Source organism: Haliotis rufescens, unplaced genomic scaffold, assembly GCF_023055435.1.
Source record: "Haliotis rufescens isolate VD_foot unplaced genomic scaffold, xgHalRufe1.0.p SCAF_423, whole genome shotgun sequence".
Lineage (NCBI taxonomy): Eukaryota > Metazoa > Mollusca > Gastropoda > Lepetellida > Haliotidae > Haliotis > Haliotis rufescens.
The window spans coordinates 1-25,073 of NW_025964139.1; the positions used below are offsets into that span (position 1 = coordinate 1).

The 25,073-nt window shown below is 43.3% G+C and overlaps 1 protein-coding gene across 2 annotated transcripts; it reads left to right on the plus strand.

Moving 5' to 3' along the window:
* The first annotated feature begins 702 nt into the window (after positions 1-702).
* Positions 703-25,073, plus strand: LOC124121154 (protein mono-ADP-ribosyltransferase PARP14-like). Of its 2 annotated transcripts, none has more exons than XM_048382968.1 (10): positions 703-897; positions 12,578-14,208; positions 16,390-16,620; positions 17,979-18,197; positions 18,488-18,578; positions 18,751-18,953; positions 19,411-19,822; positions 20,031-20,173; positions 23,311-23,485; positions 24,539-25,073. In XM_048382968.1, exons 1-10 carry the CDS (start codon positions 729-731, stop codon positions 24,820-24,822), a joined length of 3,558 nt encoding a protein of 1,185 aa, XP_048238925.1. In that variant the 5' UTR covers positions 703-728; the 3' UTR covers positions 24,823-25,073. The 2 variants fall into 2 exon arrangements, with proteins under 2 accessions (XP_048238925.1, XP_048238926.1); XM_048382969.1 differs by having other exon boundaries at positions 19,414-19,822.

Here is a 25,073-nt window from a genome sequence, read left to right on the forward strand (position 1 = left end):
CCACTTGCACAAAGCTATCTTAGCGCTGCGACTATTGTAAGCCTATGTTAAAGCATGGGAGTTACAATCATCTTAGCGCTAAGATCGCAAGTGGGCCCTGGAATGAAATCTGTTTAATCCAGTGTTGTTAAACCTTTTTCCTTGGATGACAAAAAACATCTTCTACCTATCTTCTGTCACGATTACAGACCAACAGCAGTATGACAATTTGTTGACCAACAGGCACTAATAGATTACCACAGCAAGATAGATCACGTATACTGGAGTACAATGCTAGTACAGTAAACAACGTTTATAACGAACACGCTTATAACGAACTGACGGATATTACGAACTTATTTTTTGGTCCCGGCCATTTGCTGTATAGATGTTGTATATATGCATATAACGAACTACGGTTATAACGAATTTAAACTAGTGGTCCCTTTGAGTTCGTTATAACCGTAGTTAACTGTATGTCACATTTCCATGGAAGCAAAAATAGGTATTTTGGAGTTTCTTAATGTGTAGCAGGACAGATCTATCATGATACATATATTTCAATCAGATATACGATACAGCAATAACAGTATTAGTTACCTTTGAAGTGACTTCTATAAGCTACACGAGACTGTAATCAAATCTATTTGAGCGGGTGCCAGAATGGCACTGTGGGACTAAGGGGGACAACTCAGCACATTTTTTCGATTACAAACCTTACTTTTCTTTATCCTGTGTTAAAGGGAACAATGGAAGAGTCTTCCGTGATCAAGACAACACGTATCCTCACCTCAATCACCGGAGGAGCTCTGATGCTGTATTTTAAGAAATGGCGTAAAAGTGAGGGATTGGAAGTAACTAGAGTCGACATGAACAGGAATGAGGAAACAGCCTTGGTACATTTCAAAGGACCAAAGTGTAAGTTCTGGACAGGTCGACATTGTATCATGCAATGATCCACCGACAGTCATGACATGATCGGTACATGAATGGTCGTGTTTCAGTGATATAGGTGCTGCAATACCCATCTACAGGTGGTCGACATTGTATCATGCAATGATCCACCGACAGTCATGACAAGATCGGTACATGAATGGTCGTGTTTCAGTGATATAGGTGCTGCAATACCCATCTACAGGTGGTCGACATTGTATCATGCAATGATCCACGACGATCGTGACATGATCGGTACATGGATGGTCGTGTTTTAGTGATATAGGTGCTGCAATACCCATCTACAGGTGGTCGACATTGTATCATGCAATGATCCACGACGGCCATGACATGATCGGTACATGAATGGTCGTGTTTCAGTGATATAGGTGCTGCAATACCTATCTACAGGTGGTCGACATTGTATCATGCAATGATCCACGACGGTCATGACATGATCGGTACATGAATGGTCGTGTTTCAGTGATATAGGTGCTGCAATACCCATCTACAGGTGGTCGACATTGTATCATGCAATGATCCACGACGATCGTGACATGATCGGTACATGGATGGTCGTGTTTCAGTGATATAGGTGCTGCAATACCAATCTACAGGTGGTCGACATTGTATCATGCAATGATCCACGACGATCGTGACATGATCGGTACATGGATGGTCGTGTTTCAGTGATATAGGTGCTGCAATACCCATCTACAGGTGGTCGACATTGTATCATGCAATGATCAACGACGGCCATGACATGATCGATACATGAATGGTCGTGTTTCAGTGATATAGGTGCTGCAATACCCATCTACAGGTGGTCGACATTGTATCAAGCAATGATCCACCGACAGTCATGACATGATCGGTACATGGATGGTCGTGTTTCAGTGATATAGGTGCTGCAATATCCATCTACAGGTGGTCGACATTGTATCATGCAATGATCCATGACGATCGTGACATGATCGGTACATGGATGGTCGTGTTTCAGTGATATAGGTGCTGCAATACCCATCTCCAGGTGGTCGACATTGTATCATGGAATGATCCACGACGGCCATGACATGATCGGTACATGAATGGTCGTGTTTCAGTGATATAGGTGCTGCAATACCCATCTACAGGTGGTCGACATTGTATCATGCAATGATCCACGACGGCCATGACATGATCGGTACATGAATGGTCGTGTTTCAGTGATATAGGTGCTGCAATACCCATCTACAGGTGGTCGACATTGTATCATGCAATGATCTACGAAGGTCATGACATGATCGGTACATAATTGGTCGTGTTTCAGTGATATAGGTGCTGCAATATCCATCTACAGTTGGTCGACATTGTATCATGCAATGATCCACGACGATCGTGACATGATCGGTACATGGATGGTCGTGTTTCAGTGATATAGGTGCTGCAATACCCATCTACAGGTGGTCGACATTGTATCATGCAATGATCCACGACGATCATGACATGATCGGTACATGAATGGTCGTGTTTCAGTGATATAGGTGCTGCAATACCCATCTACTGGTGGTCGACATTGTATCATGCAATGATCAACGACGGCCATGACATGATCGGTACATGAATGGTCGTGTTTCAGTGATATAGGTGCTGCAATACCCATCTACAGGTGGTCGACATTGTATCATGCAATGATCCACCGACAGTCATGACATGATCGGTACATGGATGGTCGTGTTTCAGTGATATAGGTGCTACAATATCCATCTACAGGTGGTCGACATTGTATCATGCAATGATCCTAGACGGTCGTGACATGATCGGTATATGGATGGTCGTGTTTCAGTGATATAGGTGCTGCAATACCCATCTACAGGTGGTCGACATTGTATCATGCAATGATCCACCGACAGTCATGACATGATCGGTACATGGATGGTCGTGTTTCAGTGATATAGGTGCTGCAATATCCATCTACTGGTGGTCGACATTGTATCATGCAATGATCAACGACGGCCATGACATGATCGGTACATGAATGGTCGTGTTTCAGTGATGTAGGTGCTGCAATACCCATCTACAGGTGGTCGACATTGTATCATGCAATGATCCACGACGGCCATGACATGATCGGTACATGAATGGTCGTGTTTCAGTGATATAGGTGCTGCAATACCCATCTACAGGTGGTCGACATTGTATCATGCAATGATCAACGACGGCCATGACATGATCGGTACATGAATGGTCGTGTTTCAGTGATATAGGTGCTGCAATACCCATCTACAGGTGGTCGACATTGTATCATGCAATGATCCACCGACAGTCATGACATGATCGGTACATGGATGGTCGTGTTTCAGTGATATAGGTGCTGCAATATCCATCTACTGGTGGTCGACATTGTATCATGCAATGATCCACGACGGTCGTGACATGATCGGTACATGAATGGTCGTGTTTCAGTGATATAGGTGCTGCAATACCGATCTACAGGTGGTCGACATTGTATCATGCAATGATCCACGACGGTCATGACATGATCGGTACATGAATGGTCGTGTTTCAGTGATATAGGTGCTGCAATACCCATCTACAGGTGGTCGACATTGTATCATGCAATGATCAACGACGGTCGTGACATGATCGGTACATGGATGGTCGTGTTTCAGTGATATAGGTGCTGCAATACCCATTTACAGGTGGTCGACATTGTATCATGCAATGATCCACGACGGTCATGACATGATCGGTACATGAATGGTCGTGTTTCAGTGATATAGGTGCTGCAATACCCATCTACAGGTGGTCGACATTGTATCATGCAATGATCCACGACGGTCGTGACATGATCGGTACGTGGATGGTCGTGTTTCAGTGATATAGGTGCTGCAATACCCATCTACAGGTGGTCGACATTGTATCATGCAATGATCCACGACGGCCATGACATGATCGGTACATGAATGGTCGTGTTTCAGTGATATAAGTGCTGCAATACCCATATACAGGTGGTCGACATTGTATCATGCAATGATCTACGACGGTCATGACATGATCGGTACATAATTGGTCGTGTTTCAGTGATATAGGTGCTGCAATATCCATCTACAGTTGGTCGACATTGTATCATGCAATGATCCACGACGATCGTGAAATGATCGGTACATGGATGGTCGTGTTTCAGTGATATAGGTGCTGCAATACCCATCTACAGGTGGTCGACATTGTATCATGCAATGATCAACGACGGCCATGACATGATCGGTACATGAATGGTCGTGTTTCAGTGATATAGGTGCTGCAATACCCATCTACAGGTGGTCGACATTGTATCATGCAATGATCCACGACGGTCGTGACATGATCGGTACATGGATGGTCGTGTTTCAGTGATATAGGTGCTGCAATACCCATCTACAGGTGGTCGACATTGTATCATGCAATGATCTACGACGGTCATGACATGATCGGTACATGAATGGTCGTGTTTCAGTGATATAGGTGCTGCAATACCCATCTACAGGTGGTCGACATTGTATCATGCAATGATCAACGACGGTCGTGACATGATCGGTACATGGATGGTCGTGTTTCAGTGATATAGGTGCTGCAATACCCATCTACTGGTGGTCGACATTGTATCATGCAATGATCCACGACGGCCATGACATGATCGGTACATGAATGGTCGTGTTTCAGTGATATAGGTGCTGCAATACCCATCTACAGGTGGTCGACATTGTATCATGCAATGATCTACGACGGTCATGACATGATCGGTACATAATTGGTCGTGTTTCAGTGATATAGGTGCTGCAATATCCATCTACAGTTGGTCGACATTGTATCATGCAATGATCCACGACGATCGTGACATGATCGGTACATGGATGGTCGTGTTTCAGTGATATAGGTGCTGCAATACCCATCTACAGGTGGTCGACATTGTATCATGCAATGATCAACGACGGCCATGACATGATCGGTACATGAATGGTCGTGTTTCAGTGATATAGGTGCTGCAATACCCATCTACAGGTGGTCGACATTGTATCATGCAATGATCCACGACGGTCGTGACATGATCGGTACATGGATGGTCGTGTTTCAGTGATATAGGTGCTGCAATACCCATCTACAGGTGGTCGACATTGTATCATGCAATGATCCACGACGGCCATGACATGATCGGTACATGGATGGTCGTGTTTCAGTGATATAGGTGCTGCAATACCCATCTACAGGTGGTCGACATTGTATCATGCAATGATCCACGACGGTCATGACATGATCGGTACATGAATGGTCGTGTTTCAGTGATATAGGTGCTGCAATACCCATCTACAGGTGGTCGACATTGTATCATGCAATGATCCACGACGGCCATGACATGATCGGTACATGAATGGTCGTGTTTCAGTGATATAGGTGCTGCAATATCCATCTACAGTTGGTCGACATTGTATCATGCAATGATCCACGACGATCGTGACATGATCGGTACATGGATGGTCGTGTTTCAGTGATATAGGTGCTGCAATACCCATCTACAGGTGGTCGACATTGTATCATGCAATGATCAACGACGGCCATGACATGATCGGTACATGAATGGTCGTGTTTCAGTGATATAGGTGCTGCAATACCCATCTACAGGTGGTCGACATTGTATCATGCAATGATCCACCGACAGTCATGACATGATCGGTACATGGATGGTCGTGTTTCAGTGATATAGGTGCTGCAATATCCATCTACTGGTGGTCGACATTTTATCATGCAATGATCCACGACGGTCGTGACATGATCGGTACATGGATGGTCGTGTTTCAGTGATATAAGTGCTGCAATACCCATCTACAGGTGGTCGACATTGTATCATGCAATGATCCACGACGGTCATGACATGATCGGTACATGAATGGTCGTGTTTCAGTGATATAGGTGCTGCAATACCCATCTACAGGTGGTCGACATTGTATCATGCAATGATCCACGACGGTCGTGACATGATCGGTACATGGATGGTCGTGTTTCAGTGATATAGGTGCTGCAATACCCATCTACAGGTGGTCGACATTGTATCATGCAATGATCAACGACGGTCGTGACATGATCGGCACGTGGATGGTCGTGTTTCAGTGATATAGGTGCTGCAATACCCATCTACAGGTGGTCGACATTGTATCATGCAATGATCCACGACGGCCATGACATGATCGGTACATGAATGGTCGTGTTTCAGTGATATAAGTGCTGCAATACCCATCTACAGGTGGTCGACATTGTATCATGCAATGATCTACGACGGTCATGACATGATCGGTACATAATTGGTCGTGTTTCAGTGATATAGGTGCTGCAATATCCATCTACAGTTGGTCGACATTGTATCATGCAATGATCCACGACGATCGTGAAATGATCGGTACATGGATGGTCGTGTTTCAGTGATATAGGTGCTGCAATACCCATCTACAGGTGGTCGACATTGTATCATGCAATGATCAACGACGGCCATGACATGATCGGTACATGAATGGTCGTGTTTCAGTGATATAGGTGCTGCAATACCCATCTACAGGTGGTCGACATTGTATCATGCAATGATCCACGACGATCGTGACATGATCGGTACATGGATGGTCGTGTTTCAGTGATATAGGTGCTGCAATACCCATCTACAGGTGGTCGACATTGTATCATGCAATGATCCTAGACGGTCATGACATGAGCGGTACATGAATGGTCGTGTTTCAGTGATATAGGTGCTGCAATACCCATCTACAGGTGGTCGACATTGTATCATGCAATGATCCACGACGGCCATGACATGATCGGTACATGAATGGTCGTGTTTCAGTGATATAGGTGCTGCAATACCCATCTACAGGTGGTCGACATTGTATCATGCAATGATCTACGACGGTCATGACATGATCGGTACATAATTGGTCGTGTTTCAGTGATATAGGTGCTGCAATATCCATCTACAGTTGGTCGACATTGTATCATGCAATGATCCACGACGATCGTGACATGATCGGTACATGGATGGTCGTGTTTCAGTGATATAGGTGCTGCAATACCCATCTACAGGTGGTCGACATTGTATCATGCAATGATCAACGACGGCCATGACATGATCGGTACATGAATGGTCGTGTTTCAGTGATATAGGTGCTGCAATACCCATCTACAGGTGGTCGACATTGTATCATGCAATGATCAACGACGGTCGTGACATGATCGGTACATGGATGGTCGTGTTTCAGTGATATAGGTGCTGCAATACCCATCTACAGGTGGTCGACATTGTATCATGCAATGATCCACGACGGTCATGACATGATCGGTACATGAATGGTCGTGTTTCAGTGATATAGGTGCTGCAATACCCATCTACAGGTGGTCGACATTGTATCATGCAATGATCCACGACGGCCATGACATGATCGGTACATGAATGGTCGTGTTTCAGTGATATAGGTGCTGCAATATCCATCTACAGGTGGTCGACATTGAATCATGCAATGATCTACGACGGTCATGACATGATCGGTACATGAATGGTCGTGTTTTTCAGTGATATAGGTGCTGCAATATCCATCTACAGTTGGTCGACATTGTATCATGCAATGATCAACGACGATCGTGACATGATCGGTACATGGATGGTCGTGTTTCAGTGATATAGGTGCTGCAATACCCATCTACAGGTGGTCGACATTGTATCATGCAATGATCAACGACTTCCATGACATGATCGGTACATGAATGGTCGTGTTTCAGTGATATAGGTGCTGCAATACCCATCTACAGGTGGTCGACATTGTATCATGCAATGATCCACCGACAGTCATGACATGATCGGTACATGGATGGTCGTGTTTCAGTGATATAGGTGCTGCAATATCCATCTACTGGTGGTCGACATTTTATCATGCAATGATCCACGACGGTCGTGACATGATCGGTACATGGATGGTCGTGTTTCAGTGATATAAGTGCTGCAATACCCATCCACAGGTGGTCGACATTGTATCATGCAATGATCCACGACGGTCATGACATGATCGGTACATGAATGGTCGTGTTTCAGTGATATAGGTGCTGCAATACCCATCTACAGGTGGTCGACATTGTATCATGCAATGATCCACGACGGTCGTGACATGATCGGTACATGGATGGTCGTGTTTCAGTGATATAGGTGCTGCAATACCCATCTACAGGTGGTCGACATTGTATCATGCAATGATCCACGACGATCGTGACATGATCGGTACATGGATGGTCGTGTTTCAGTGATATAGGTGCTGCAATACCCATCTACAGGTGGTCGACATTGTATCATGCAATGATCAACGACGGCCATGACATGATCGGTACATGAATGGTCGTGTTTCAGTGATATAGGTGCTGCAATACCCATCTACAGGTGGTCGACATTCTATCATGCAATGATCCACCGACAGCCATGACATGATCGGTACATGGATGGTCGTGTTTCAGTGATATAGGTGCTGCAATATCCATCTACAGGTGGTCGACATTGTATCATGCAATGATCCTAGACGGTCGTGACATGATCGGTACATGGATGGTCGTGTTTCAGTGATATAGGTGCTGCAATACCCATCTACAGGTGGTCGACATTGTATCATGCAATGATCCACGACGGTCGTGACACGATCGGTACATGGATGGTCGTGTTTCAGTGATATAGGTGCTGCAATACCCATCTACAGGTGGTCGACATTGTATCATGCAATGATCCACGACGGCCATGACATGATCGGTACATGAATGGTCGTGTTTCAGTGATATAGGTGCTGCAATACCCATCTACAGGTGGTCGACATTGTATCATGCAATGATCTACGACGGTCATGACATGATCGGTACATGAATGGTCGTGTTTCAGTGATATAGGTGCTGCAATATCCATCTACAGGTGGTCGACATTGTATCATGCAATGATCCACGACGATCGTGACATGATCGGTACATGGATGGTCGTGTTTCAGTGATATAGGTGCTGCAATACCCATCTACAGGTGGTCGACATTGTATCATGCAATGATCCACGACGATCGTGACATGATCGGTACATTGATGGTCGTGTTTCAGTGATATAGGTGCTGCAATACCCATCTACAGGTGGTCGACATTGTATCATGCAATGATCAACGACGGCCATGGCATGATCGGTACATGAAAGGTCGTGTTTCAGTGATATAGGTGCCGCAATACCCATCTACAGGTGGTCGACATTGTATCATGCAATGATCCACCGACAGTCATGACATGATCGGTACATGGATGGTCGTGTTTCAGTGATATAGGTGCTGCAATATCCATCTACTGGTGGTCGACATTGTATCATGCAATGATCCACGACGGTCGTGACATGACCGGTACATGGATGGTCGTGTTTCAGTGATATAGGTGCTGCAATACCCATCTACTGGTGGTCGACATTGTATCATGCAATGATCCACGACGGTCATGACATGATCGGTACATGAATGGTCGTGTTTCAGTGATATAGGTGCTGCAATACCCATCTACAGGTGGTCGACATTGTATCATGCAATGATCCACGACGGTCGTGATATGATCGGTACATGAATGGTCGTGTTTCAGTGATATAGGTGCTGCAATACCCATCTACAGGTGGTCGACATTGTATCATGCAATGATCCTAGACGGTCATGACATGATCGGTACATGGATGGTTGTGTTTCAGTGATATAGGTGCTGCAATACCCATCTACAGGTGGTCGACATTGTATCATGCAATGATCCACGACGGTCATGACATGATCGGTACATGAATGGTCGTGTTTCAGTGATATAGGTGCTGCAATACCCATCTACAGGTGGTCGACATTGTATCATGCAATGATCCACGACGGCCATGACATGATCGGTACATGAATGGTCGTGTTTCAGTGATATAGGTGCTGCAATATCCATCTACAGTTGGTCGACATTGTATCATGCAGTGATCCACGACGATCGTGACATGATCGGTACATGGATGGTCGTGTTTCAGTGATATAGGTGCTGCAATACCCATCTACAGGTGGTCGACATTGTATCATGCAATGATCAACGACGGCCATGACATGATCGGTACATGAATGGTCGTGTTTCAGTGATATAGGTGCTGCAATACCCATCTACAGGTGGTCGACATTGTATCATGCATCGGTACATGAATGGTCGTGTTTCAGTGATATGTAAGTATGCATGTGTGTGTGTGTGTGTGTGTGTGTGTGTGTGTGTGTGTGTGGGTGTGGGTGTGGGCATGTGTGTGGTGTGTATGGATGGATGGATGGAAAGATGGATGGATGTGTTTAAGGATTGACACATTTTGTTCGGTTCATTGAGGTATGAATTGAAAAACCAATGTGCAAACTTTTAGCAAATTTTTACAAAAGTTTGCACATCGGTTGTTCGATTCATACGTCAATGAACCGAAAGGAATTCAAAGACAATGCTTATAATTGAATTCGACAACGTAAAACATGTTTTATCTAAACTGGTTTAACTAAAAACAGTTGTATATATCACAACAGACAAAAATGACGAGATTGATAAACATTCCAGGCGCAGGAATACATACTGTGGCGTGACATGAATCATGTGATCGTTTAATTTATGCACATAACTTGACACGCCTACACAGTCAGTGGCCAATCAACCAAGAGCAGAATCAAAACAATGTTCATTGGACCTGTCAATCAAGGCAAGAGGCGAGAAGAACTGCAACAGTCAGACTATAACGAGCCGAAATAAATATGTCCGAGAGAAGGCGACTGTTTCAAATGACATGGTCAGTTATCGGCAGAATCAAACATTAGTTCCCTGAAAACGTGCAAACACAGTTGGAAAAATGCTAGTTATAAATGACACCCGAAGACATGAAAGTTGTGGAACTGAAGCGAGCGGAAAAAAACAGGCGAGCGAGCCTGCACGTTTGCTGTTTCATTCCTTCTCGGCCTTCGGTCTCAAAGGGTAGTTTGGACAATGAATATGCATGAATGTCGCTAAATGTCCAGTGCACGACGATAAACTTGAGCAGAAAGGGAATTCCCTCGACTGTAATATTGGGATTCCCCGACATTCCGCAGTAATAAAAGTAGTGCGAATGTTTACATTCATTGTGTGTGTGTGTGTGTGTGTGTGTGTGTGTGTGTGTGTGTGTGTGTGTGTGTGTCCTGTGAAGATTCAGGGTTAGAATCGGTCTTCATCAACTTGCACGTGATGGCAATCACTGGATTGTCTGGTCCAATCGAATATATACAGACCGCCGTCATATGACTGAGTGCGCGTTAAACAACCAACAAACAGACAAACAAATCAAATACATATACAGATTTTTCTCTTCTACTTATGTTGAGTAAATGTTACTATTATTGCTGCACTTCAATTTTGTTGAATACCTTCCGGTCCGAGTTGAAATATGAACGCAGTGTTAGTCATGAGTGATACCAAATTTATGTAGATACAACAGCAAACCTAGCAAAACAAAATTGACAGTGTGGGGTTATGTATGATCTAAATATGAAACAGATGACGCCGTTTTTAGTTCCTTTCTAGTGCAGGTGGGTAAATCAATTTAGGGGAAATAGCTATTTGACCATCATTGAACGATATCAGGTTATCGATGTACCTGAATCTTGGCAATTAAGCAACAGTTATTGGGGCACATATAATAATTTATGGAGATATTTTACATAAAAAAACACGTGTTCATGGGTGGAGAGATCCTATATATGAGTGAGTGAGTATGGTTTTACGCCACTTTTAGCAATATTCCAGCAATATCACGGCGGGGAACACCAGAAATGGGCTTCACACATTGTACCCATGTCGGGTATCGAACCCGGGTCTTCAGTGTGACGAGCTAACACTTTAACCACTAGGCTACCCGACCGCCCCCTCCTATATATGAAGCTTTATGATAGTTCACATAGTCAAACAATAAATGTATCGCAAGGGTTTATTTAGGGGATTAATCATGGTCATATTTACGCAACTATTAGTATAAACCAACAGTGCCCAGTACGGTATCGACGCACAAAGTCCTCACCATACGATTGATAGATCCGTGTTGGACATTGGTAGAACCAACTGTCACATTTTCCTGGTTTGCCATTGGATGACGAGGTTTTGGATCGTTGATCACCTATCTGGTTCAGATCTGATAATAATACCTGTAGTGGTGCTGTATTTTATTTATAATATCGTGAAAGAGCATATGTATCCTTGGTTACCAAATTTTAAACAAAATACATTTGTGACATAAATCCCTTTTGAATGTTGACATATTAAAAAAATAACTCGGTTTAATATATACTTAGTATATCATTATAATTTAACATTACTGTTTTTCAGGGGTGGCGCAGTCGTCTAAGGCGCCGCAATTCGCTGTGCAGAGTTGCGTCCCTTGGGCACGCCAGAAACCCATGATTGTGGGTTCGAATCCCGGTTCGCCCCGATTATGTTTCTAGGTTTGTCAGCACCATACCCGCGCTCGTGGGTTTCACCGAAGTGGTAAACGTCTGAGACCTGCATCACTTCGGGCTTTAAGCTGACACGCCGTGCCATAACTGGAATCCTGTTAAAGGCGGCGTTAAACCCAACTCACTCACTCACTACTGTTTTTCAGTGAAGCCTGAGCTGTTGCAAAAATCTCACAAGATTGGAGGGGTGACATTTTATACGTCCCTCTGCACCGAATGGCTGAAGGTACCACCCCCATTCTCCCTCCAAGACCTAGATCCACAGAAGATACGTTTCATCAAAGATTCCGTACGGAATCTGCTGGATCTTGAGAGGCAGTTGCAGGATATTTATACGACGGTCGAATTTGGAGCTGAAAATTCTGTTATCCTGAAATGTTGCCTTACCAAAGATGTTCCTGATGCAAAGCATAGAGCTGATTCATGGGAAGTTGATGTTAGAAGGCAGTGTCAACAATTTTTTAGTTCACTTGTCAATGAACAAATATTTGTACCCCTTGAAATTCGGAGCAACGTAATTACAGCCATTGGCGACCTACAAATTCCCAACCCGGATGAAGCAGTTGTACACTCTTATCCTGAGACAGGTCTTATAGTTGTGGTTGGCCACAAGGTCATCACAGAAAAGTTGATGGAAGAGCTGAAAGATATTATTCAAAAAGCACAGAACGCTCATAGGTATAGAACAGAGCAAACCACTCAGACGAAAACAGTAAAGTTGTGGCAGTTGCGTTTACTGAAAAAAGTGAATTTTGACAGCGACATGTCCAGGAAATATCAAAATCTGAAAATTGAGTTTGATTTAAACAAGAAGATAACATTTTCCGGGGTTTTGTGTGACGTGGAATCTGCATGTAAAGATCTGCGGAATACGATGCACATTTTCAGAAATGAACCTTTACCTAATCTGTCTCAGGTACAGCTGATGCTTGTTCAAAAGAGATGCGTTGAACAGTACATTGAGAAGAAACTGGAAAATATCAACGGAATGTTTGAGACAAGAAACAGCGAGGTCAGAGTATACAGTACGTCACAGACTGTATCGAGATATATATCTGATGTATTTACACAGAGTCTCGTCGAGCAGGTCATACGTCTCGACTCTGAAGCTACCCAATTGGTAGAATCTCCGGAATGGAAAAATATATGTGGTGATCTGACTAGGACAGTGGGGGACGTTTTTGAGATCGTCGTAGCGGAAGACAAGTCTCGTATTGTAATAGCTGCCACGGACGCTGTTATTGAAGACGTGACAAAAAAGATGGAAAGGATCATCAAAAACAAAACTGTGTATGAAGACACTGTCAATTTCCCCATAGGAATCCATCGTTTCCTCACAGAGTATATGGGTAGTGAAATAGACAAAGTTGCTAGATCCCTTCAAGGGTATTCTGTAGAAGTTCATAAAGATTCTGAACACTTTTCATTGAAGGGAACTAAAGATGGATTGAAAATTGTGAAGGAAAAACTAATAACTTTTTCCACGTCGATAGTGTCCGATACAACCACGTTCAATAGTCCAGGAATTATCAAATTATTTTTTTCGGAGAAAGGACGTGAACAGATCCGGCAAATTGGGGCAAATGAGAGGTGTGTGATAGAACCCAGATCAGAGTACCCTATGGACATTTCAGAAACTCTCCCAGATCAGCCAGGGAACATGAGGCATGACCAATCAGGACGTTCTCCATGGGACTATTCACCGCCCGAGGTTGGTGTTGAGTCGAGTGCACCCATTGAAATAGTCATCATAGAGGAAGATATTACGACGCAACAGGTATGTTTAACAGGCATGGCTACTGTTTCCACGCGTGTATACGCATGCGTCAGTAATATCTAGTATTTTCATATATCATACCGATATGCTCAATGTTAGAATATGTGTACATCAGGTGGTCTCCTCCCATTAGTAAGACAGCCCAGTTGTGAGACACCTTAGAACAACAATGTCATACCTGGTTGCACATGTTAATCAGGTAATTAACCCCTATCATGAAAATGGACTTGTCTTATTATAGACAAACGAAATGACTCAAGATGCTTGATACGTTCTTTTACTTTATTTTATTCAACATTTTAATTCATCCATCCCTTAAATCAATTGTTTTAAAATATTCGCCACTTAGAGTGCAGTTAAAGTTAATTTCACAGTTCACATCACAGTTCACATCGAGGTTGTCACACTGACACAACCTTAATCCATCTTCAGAAGTTTGCCAAAAGCATCCAAGAACTGGAGTGGTGTCTTGACACCCTGGGATAGCTGATCCTTCAGTCTGGAAAGTCGATTGTCAATCTCCTTGTAAACACGCTGCACCTAGGTCTAACTGAGATAGCTTGGTCTTCTCAGATTTCTCAATCTTCTTGATGATCTCGATGAACCTGTAGAGATTAGGATGACGATGATTCAGTGATGCATTGAGGCGACTGTGGAAACCCTCCAGGTTGTTGTTGGTACTTGGGCCGAATGTCTGGTGATGGTTCCACAGTGAAAGAGGAAATCTGGCTTCATAATCCACCCAGTTTGTGACTATGTAGTCGTTGAATACGTCAGCATTCGGTACATCGGGAGACTGGTTCATGGAGTCAATCCATGCATCCTGAACCTGTTGAAGAGGCAGCAGAGGCAAGGCAGCAGCTCGTCGGATCCACTGTTCCACAAGGGGGTTATCTCTGTATCCAACAGCAAGACCAAGCTCCTGTGTCTTCCGCCAAATCGCCTGGGTAAAGTGGAAGAAACACCCCTTGATGTCTGAACCTTGAAACTCTGTCCGGAGGGCTCTAATGGCAGCAACTTCAAAGTCCACCTGGAATGTCTCTGGGTTGAATGGTTGGTTCAGTAGATGTTGGATGTGGACCCTTAACTGAGCAAAGAGGCATTGGTAAGTTGTAGTCCGACGATCAGGCATCAATGCGTAGACTAGGGGATAGGTAATGCTTCCTTTCCGTGCATGCAGTATGTAAAGCTGATTCCAAAGATCTGGGCAGGCGGAGAAAGTACCATCCATGTAGACAATGGAAGCTGACTGGAGGACTCTAAGCTGATCATCAGTTGCAAATACCAGCATCTTGTCTTCTTCACCGTCGGCAAAAAGCAGAAACCGCTCACCATCATGGGTCTCTCTCCAGGGTGCTGCAATGTCGACTTCAGCTCTGGTTTTAGGGAGTTTCGGGATGGTGTGTGCGGTGACTGTACATGGCGCTGCCGACTGAGCTGAAGGAGGGAAATATAGCTGCGGCCTCCGGATCATGTCTCAAGACCTCGTCGTTGTAGAGGGCTGGCATAGGAGTGGTTGGTTCTTCTCTTGCTCTCTTCCTTAAGCTGCCAAGGAACTGGATTCTGCTGGTGTCTTCTGGTCGGTGGTTGTGTACAGTGACATTTCTGACAAAATGTCCAACTGTTGTACATTTGCCAATGCAGGTCTTAACGGTACATCGCCAGTGAGTACCAGTTTGCCTTACTTTGTTCTTGTAGTGGAGATATCCCTGAAAGGGGACCTGGGGAGTACCTCTTTTACTGGTAATAAACTCAACGTGCTGCAAACCTGCCATGATTGTGCATGTTCACAGACTAGAGGGAATTTATATGTGTAATAAATAAGTTTTAACAAAACATGCATCTCAACTTTTTGAGTAAGCTCCTACTAGCTCCTAACTCATTTATTTCCTGAGAATATTCAAACAGAATTACTGGCCTACTCTTATTAATTAATCTGCTAATCATGGGCTGTGACCATTGATAAGTGGGTAGACTGGCTGTGTTTGTTTAATTAATCCCACCTACTCCACTGTCTTACAATGGGTGTCTCACTAATGGGATGTCTTACTAATGGGATGTAACCCATCAGGTACACTGCAGATACATTGGTACTAGAGCCATGTATGTTTGTAGGGTATTGATTCAAAATGTCGAAGAGGACTTGTGATATCGATATATACATTTTAATTTTGACAATAGACTGACGTCATAGTGAACAGCGCGTCACCCGATCTTCAACTTAGGAACGGCTCTCTATCCAAGTCCATCCTTGAGGCTGCTGGAGTGGAAATGCAGCACGAATGTGAGGACAGGTACCCTACAGGGATTCCAGCCGGACAATTTGCCATCACTGGAGGGGGAAAACTCTGGTGTCAACACGTATACCACGCTTGTCTCCCAGCATGGAAGGACGGGACGCAGTGTTGCAGGGTATACGACACATTTTAATTCCTGAAAATAATAATGTTTTGGTGCCTGATATTTTTGCGCTGTATGTATGTACATGTATACGGATTACGCTATTGTACGCATATTTATGACATCCCTAGTGGCGATATAACACATTGAAGTTCGAATTACAAATACGATTTCACATTGATTGAACTTTTCCTTGATGTATATAGAGGCAAACATGTTTCACAACTGAGTAGTAAATATCTTGGTTAGTGAACGAATGGTATGACTCTATATTATCGCGGTGTCGGTAAATCTCGTAAACCACACCCCCTGACTGCTGTTTACTTATGCAAATCTAAGCACAATACTTCATCGCTTGGTCGAATACAGGACTCGTTGCGGTCTGTCTCGGCCACTCGTAAGTGTACACGTTACCATTTTTATGATAGTTCCTGGAATTTTTTTGACGTGGACTTACTCCGACCTCCATTCGAAATTGGATAGAAAAGTACCCATTTACTTAGACGAGGTCCCTTGACCAAACCTAGGTCGTATGCATACTGATTATGATAATCCAAACCAGGAAGTGATGTGAACCATATAATCCACACGTATCACACCACAACATAGCTATATATATATATATATATACAGTAAACTACGGTTATAACGAACACGCTTATAACGAACTGACGGATATAACGAACTTACTTTTTTAGTCCCGACTATTTGCTGTGGTTATGCTGTATATATGCTTACAACGAACTACGGTTATAACGAAATAAAATTAGTAGTCCCTATGAGTTCGTTATAACCGTAGTTTACTTTAAAATGGGGTTGCCCGCCCGTGAGTCGCAAATGGCAGGTACTTTGTTTACCAGTATCGAATCAGCATCGATCAATCCTAATTGATGTGTCACAAAAGTTGAACACAGAACAAGAAACACTTTGCATATGACATGTTCAGTAGGTTAGTAAGCGTACACCATTGCGATCCATTATTAACTAACTACCGTACAATATAGCGTACCATCCTACCTGCCGAAAGTTACGCTTTGATAATATGTACACATGTATCTTCCCGAGGAAAGAGCGGTCACTAGCCTTTTTATCAAAGTCTTGTTTCCACCCCTGCTACATCAAGCCCACTTTCCTGTGCAAAATATGATTGGACTATTGCACATGTCGATAGTCCAATCAGAGAACGTTTCACAAATTCAACATCCCCAACTGGTAAACCATCGTATGAAAGTGATTTATCTCTGCCGAAATGTGGTACTTTGGGGTACAGACGTATGTTTCATATGATAGGACAAAGTTTCTCTTAAATATCTAATTGTTCCCACCTAAATGGATTTGTGACCATTTATATTTTGGACAATTATGATTAGGTTCTCCAGGAAGTGATCTCAGATTGCCTCCAAGAAGCTTCACAGGAAGGACACAAGACCATTGCTTTTCCAGCTCTCGGTACTGGTAACCTTGGATACCCAAATGCTATGGTTGCCGAAACCATGATGGCGACTGTTGAACGGTTTAGCCAAGGCAATCCAGATTCATCTCTGGAGGAAGTGAAGATCGTCGTATTTAACGACACTTCAATATTTAAGGTAAGTTTGTAAATATCTGTTATTTACCATCTACCTGCCTACAACTAACTAAAACAATGTTGGTAAACCGACGGAGGATATGGATAAAGTTCTGTTTATATTCGTATGGTCATATTTGCACTGCGTTGAACAACTACCAGAACAAACTTCAACTTTGTAAAACAAATCGGTTTCTTCATTCATTCATTCTTTGTTACACACCACAAATCACTCAAAGCTTCGGTGAATAACTACAATATAATAACATAATTGTGAGGGATTTAAATTTATTTGCCTTCCTTAATCTATAGCTACTACAGATCTTCCAACGACAGAAAAAGAAGACCGACGAAGAAAAGATGAAGATTACAGCCGTAAAAACCCGTAAAAACAGGATCTTTGGTAAATACAAGAATTAACCACCTTTGTTCATACATAAAGCTCCACTCCTGGTTCATGCTCCCTATTGTACTATAAGCAACTTCCCATCATTGTTTATTTCTTTATTATAGTTAATATAAATATTTCCAGAAAATATAACTAAATGATTTCACCCAATCCTATCCTACTTCAGATATTGATGCTATGGAAGGAGCTACAGTCGAGGCAACTGAGGAATACAGAATCCGGCCTGCAAACAAGGTTTTTCTGCATATGTTCTCAGATGACATCAGGCACGTGGAAAAAGCTTTCAGCCTGTTAGAAACGTTTGTTAATGAAGCAATTACAACAAAAAATATTTCAGATGACCAGCTGAAAAATGCGAATCCACGACAGGTAAACTATATGAACCAAATACTACTAATACTCCTACATATATCACACTACAATGGGGGCGGTCGGGTAGCCTAGTGGTTAAAGCGTTCGTTCGTCACGTCGAAGACCCGGGTTCAATGGGTCCAATGTGGGAAGCCTATTTCTGGGGTCTCCGGCCGTGATACCGCTGGAATATATTCTAAAAGCGGCGAAAAACCATTCTCACCTCTGTGTGGTCTCATTAACATTTAAATGTATAGTCCATATGCATAACTTAGGGGATATTTAACTCAAACAAACACATGCTTGTACCACGCAATGAAAAATCAATTTCATGTTTCGCTTAACTGGCATTTCTTAACCATATGTAATACTATACAGTGTGGATAGGACGATGGCCTCAGAACAAGAGAAATCCTTTCTGTATGCAGTTTGGTTGTCTTTGTTTTATTATTTTGTATTTGTCTGTATGTTGCAGCAGGATAAAATTCGGAAACTAAGTTCAAAGCACTGTATTTCCGTTGACTACAACCACATGTTTGGTAAAGTTGAACTACAGGGTCTAACATCTGACGTGATGGCAGCCACGGACGCAGTCCACACCATTGTGAAGGCAATCCTTCTGCAACAAAAACAGGATGAGAAGGCAAAACTAATCTCGTCATACGCGAGGTGGGGATACACTGACCTATCAGGCGCAGGTGCGACTCAAGATTATGATGTAATCATCAACCAAAAGATTGAAGATGCTCATGTGAACGAGAAGCCGACTCTCTGCCTACCAGTCATCGATGGCAAGGTGTATGTTCTTGATTTGAAGAAAATGGAGGAATATGATCTGTATAATCGTGCAGATAGAGTTCGTGTCATCAGAAAAGATTTAAGCAAAGGTAAGAGGTATCAGTAATATATACATACTTCAGCTTGCCATTGAAATTGTCTTTGATTTGAAACTATTTGTTTTTCACATCTGAACCAGACAGTATGTTGATACGCGACCAACAGGACGACTGACTGCAGTTCATCTGACAATAAAAAAACAAATAGTGGTTATTAGTAGATATATGTCCATCACGCACACTTTAATTGAATTCACAGGTTCAGCATTTGATGCACCTTCGCACTGGTGTCCAATGCACACAGAAAGTGAACAGTTTGAAGTCAACAAAGAAACCACCGAATATACCAAAGTAGAGAAGACATTTATTGGCAGTGTCGGAAGAAAAAGATCTATCCTTAAGGTACTGATTATAATTAAATAATGCATCTGTTCCTCAACTTGGAAGGTGCTTTACACTCTTAATAAAATTCCATTCATTGGTTAATTCATTTGTTCTGCTGTGTGGTGAGGTGAGGTGAAATAGGGTTTAACGTCGCGTCCAAGATTATTGCACTTATATAGCGACGTGCATGCACTTGTATGTGTGTGTATGTGGCTGCTTGTACTAGTCCGGACTAATGCCGATTTATAGTGCTAGCTCACTGAGATACAATGCCGCAGTTTAACATGAATACCCCACTCAGACACAGTATACTGACTCCGAGTCGTCCTTGTTTTAGCCCCTTAATGCCGAGCGCCAGATAGGGTAACAACAAGTACCATCCTTTAACGTCTTTTGGTATGACGCGGTCGGGGATCGAACCCCGGACCTTCCGCTCTCCGGGCGGACGCTCTACCATTAGACCACGGACGCGGTCTCTGCTGTGTGGCGTCAGGCAATAAATACTTACTTTTTATGCAAACTGTGTAAATAGCTGGTTCTACTGGTGGGACAGGACATTTGTATACTTTTTGCGAACACCTGGTGTCGACACTGATTTTCAGTGGTCCATTCATATAGTTTTCACAGCCCTTTCCCTTTGCACGAAACGGACTGGTTATTCTCTTGCATTGATAATTTTATATTCAGTATAAATACCAGTAAACAGGCCGGGGAAAACTTATTTTATCACCCATGTTTTTCGTCATTAACGAGTTAAGATAAAGCCACCGATGCAAACATGTAACACAAAGTTCATTCACCGAATATCATTGTTGCCGTTGGTAACAGATGGAGTATAGTCCACGTGTCTTGTGAAATATCATGTCTCTCTCATCGAGTCTCTCTCATTTTCACCCGTCACAAGAATATCCTATTCATTGTATACTTTTTGTGTAGTTCTCGTCTGGGAAATTAAATATTTCATGACAAATGTTAACCTTGAAATGTAAATTCTGCCTGCCTGACACACAGAGACGGTTCACCACCCCTTGACTTAAGAGGTAGTTTTGTGTTATATACTAGCCACATAAAGAAACTGCACGGAGAAAATATAGATATAAGGGCACACCGTCCATATATGAAATATAGGTTTGAACACAGCAATTATTGGAGACATTCAAACGCTCATGCACGTGCCATGCGATATGACGTCATTGATGGGGGCCTATGGACGTGCAATGTGTTACTGCACGTGCATCCTGTGCAGCTGTACACAGCATATGCAACTCAAAATTCGCTGTTACTTTGGAAAGCATGATATGTGGTCATTCAAAAATTCAAAACTTCTCAGGCGCAGACACAAGCATACCACAAGCAAATCAGGCCAAGATTGACAGTTGCACAGCGTCAAGAAGCCATTGGAATGATCCGAGCGGCAACGAGGCAACAACAGGTGGCAACACATTTCCAATGCCATCGTAACACGATATCGGCATTGGTGAGGCGTTATCAGAACACAAATGACGTTGCCGACCACCCACGTTCAGGACGTCCCCGAGTTACGACGCCAAGACAGGACAGATGGATTCGAGTTACACATCTCCGACACAGGTTCCAAACGGCAGTAACGACGTCCCAGACAATTCCTGGACTGCGCCGTATCCCTCCCAACACTGTCAGGAATCGTTTACGTCAGTACGGGATTCGACCACGACGCCCTGCCATACGTCCCATCCTGACACACCGTCATCGAGTCAACCGTCTAAGATGGTGTCGAAATCATGTTCGCCAACCTCGAATATGGTGGAGAAATGTTGTCTTTACAGAAAAATCGAGGTTCAACATTTCCCACAGTGACGGGCGCCAACGTGTCTACCGGCGTTTGGGGGAACGTTATGCACGCAACTGTATTGTGGAGAGTAATAGTTTTGGAGGTGGCTCTGTGATGATTTGGGGTGGGATAACAGCACGGCACCGAACCCCTTTAGTGGTTGTTCAGGGCAGTCTCACCGGTGTCGGCTACAGAGTTCAGATTCTGAGGCCTGTGGTCATTCCTTTCCTGCAACGTCATGGCCCGGGATTGACATTTCAACAGGACAACGCTCGTCCTCACACGCTTGGCCTGCAAATTTTCCAGATCTCTCCCCAATAGAGCATGTGTTGGATGAAATGGAGCGCCGTCTGCGTCGTCTTCCACATCTTCCAGATAACGTCCGTGACTTGGCACAGAATTTGAGGAGGATATGGCAGGCCATTCCCCAGGCCTTCCATGCCCATTTGATGGACTCCATGCGTCGCCGATGCACTGCTGTGATTCACGTACAGGGTGGTCATACCCGTTATTGACTTTGTGAATTTGTCGTTTGACCCCCTACTCCATTTTGATCTTCTGACGTCATCGCAACAGATGTTTTTCAGGTACCGTTGGCATTTTCTTATGGTCTGCATCATTTTGTTCTTGCTGTGTTGTATTTCAATCCAGAATATATTTTCTCCGTGGCTAAATAATTTGTAGGGTCACGAAAATTCTTTATCCTACATTTAGATATGATATTATACAAAATCAACTTTAACAAAAAATATTCCTGAAAACTACGAGACGAATTCAAGCTGATCAACTAACAAAAATGGTGCTTTGCGAAATCAACATTCTCGATTGACGAGTTAATGATAAATTTACAGTTTATAAGGAACCATTTTTAAGAGAATAACAAACGACAAGAAACGTTATTAACTCCATAAATGATCATCTGTCAATATTTTGACAGTCAATGTGGAACTAACGTAAAAAGGACGTCAACGGTTTGTTCGGGATGGACACTAGAAAGGGGAGACAGTTGAACGCGTTAAACACCCTTCATATTCTCCAGATTTGGCACCGTCAGATTTTTATCTCCTCCCAAACGGTGACACATGCAAATAGTGATGACGTCGTTCCTGCTGTGTTTTACACAACCACAAAGAAGCCTTCTACACCAGTGGGATCCAGCATCGTTGGCAGAAATGTGTTGACCTTCAAGGGGAGTATGTTGAACAATAATTGTCCACCAACTCTACCAACGCTTCACCATAGTTAGGATAAGACCTTTTCAGCTGCCCCTCGTAATAAAAAGCTTACATTTGGGGCGTTTCGTATTTGTACTTTTTGTCAAAGTTCAATTATCACATCTTTTCAGATAGAGCGGGTTCAGACTCAATCGCTATGGCGACAATATGCAGCAATGAAGCAGCGGCTAGAAAAACAGAATCCAGGACACAACAATGAAAAGGTCCTTTGGCACGGTACAAGCATGGACGGCGTACCATATATAGCAAAGAATGGTTTTAATCGGAGCTACTGTGGAAAAAATGGTAACTTCGTGTTATTACTGATATATGTACGGCCTTGTTCCTCGGCTTGTGCGGACTCCTGGTTCGAACCCTGTGCTTATCGTAGGAGGTGACATAATGGATCGGGTTGTTGGTGACCTGGGTGATAGTGTTTCAATGTACTCCAAAGGCGTGGGTCATGATATGGATCATCTTCCCGAGGCAAGAGAGTTAACTTACTTTAAAAGTCCAGTTTCCACCCTTGCCGAACTAGGCTGGAATACCTGGGCTCGATCGTAGCGCCACCAGTGGCTATTACGAGTTATGTCCTGTCTATGCCTCTCCTATTGACCAATCAGATTCAACCTCTCGTATCACTTGCATTTGCTTCAAACAAAACGGTGGCGCCCAGTCAAGACGATCTGATTGATAATCAAGATCTATATTGTGATAAAACGAGTCTTACATCGCGAAGTGCATCAAATCACGTGAGTACCTTGATTAAAAGCATGAAAAGATTTAGAAAATATCTGTTGACAACGAGTTAGCGGTGCACATGCTTTGCAAATCCTGCAGTCGACCGAAATCTGCATGACTATTTACGAACCGGATTTCGATTTCGGTGCGCGATTTTGATTGGACTATGCATAGACTCGTTAGTCCAGCCAAAATGTAACTCCATAATACCAGCCTAGTTCGGCAAGGGTGGAAACTGGACTTTTATAGTCAGTTAACTCGCTTGCCTCGGGAAGATGGATATGGATAGCTGAGATCATGAATTATGAAGTATCATCGGACCAGATAGACAATGTTTTCCATTAGAGATAGAACTTCATTTCATTTTGAAATATAAGAATTATGAGCTAAGAATGAAAAAACTAGTGCTCACTGATCCATTGACTGGGGTGATAATGTAAGCGTCATGAGCACACGAGCCAGTATGGAGTTTGGCGCCATACAAATGGTCTCATTATTATTATTACTTTTTGTTTGAACGTACGTCTTTAATTTCAAGTAAGCTAAATAATTTGCAGGATTTTGTCGCTGTCATTACATTTAATAAATTATCATTTATGTTTTTTCACACATTTTCAGCGACCGCTTATGGAAAGGGCGTGTACTTTGCTGTCGATGCTTCTTACTCTGACATGGACCAGTATGCTGAACCAGACGGGCAGGGTCACAAACAAATGTTCCTGGCCCGGGTCCTCACGGGGATGTACTGTAAAGGGGCTGAACAAATGAAAGTTCCACCGACAAGAGATTCAAAGAATCAAATATTATATGACTCTGTGGTGAACAAAGTCGACGATCCTGGCATGTTCATCATTTTCAATGACACCCAAGCATATCCAGAATATCTTATCACCTATCGGTGATACCTAAGACTATCCAGAATATTACCCATCAGTGATACCCATCTTGTCACCTATCAATGATGGCCAAACGTATCTAATTTAGGGTATCACTCATCAGTAGCTTGTCCTTACATCAGTGCCCTCTTCCAGTTGGGGGCACGTGTGGCCGAGTCGTCTAAAGCGCCGCGATTCGCTGTGCAGAGTTGCGTCCCTTGGACGCGCCAGAAACCTATGATTGTGGATTCGAATCCCGGTTCGCCCCGATTATGTTT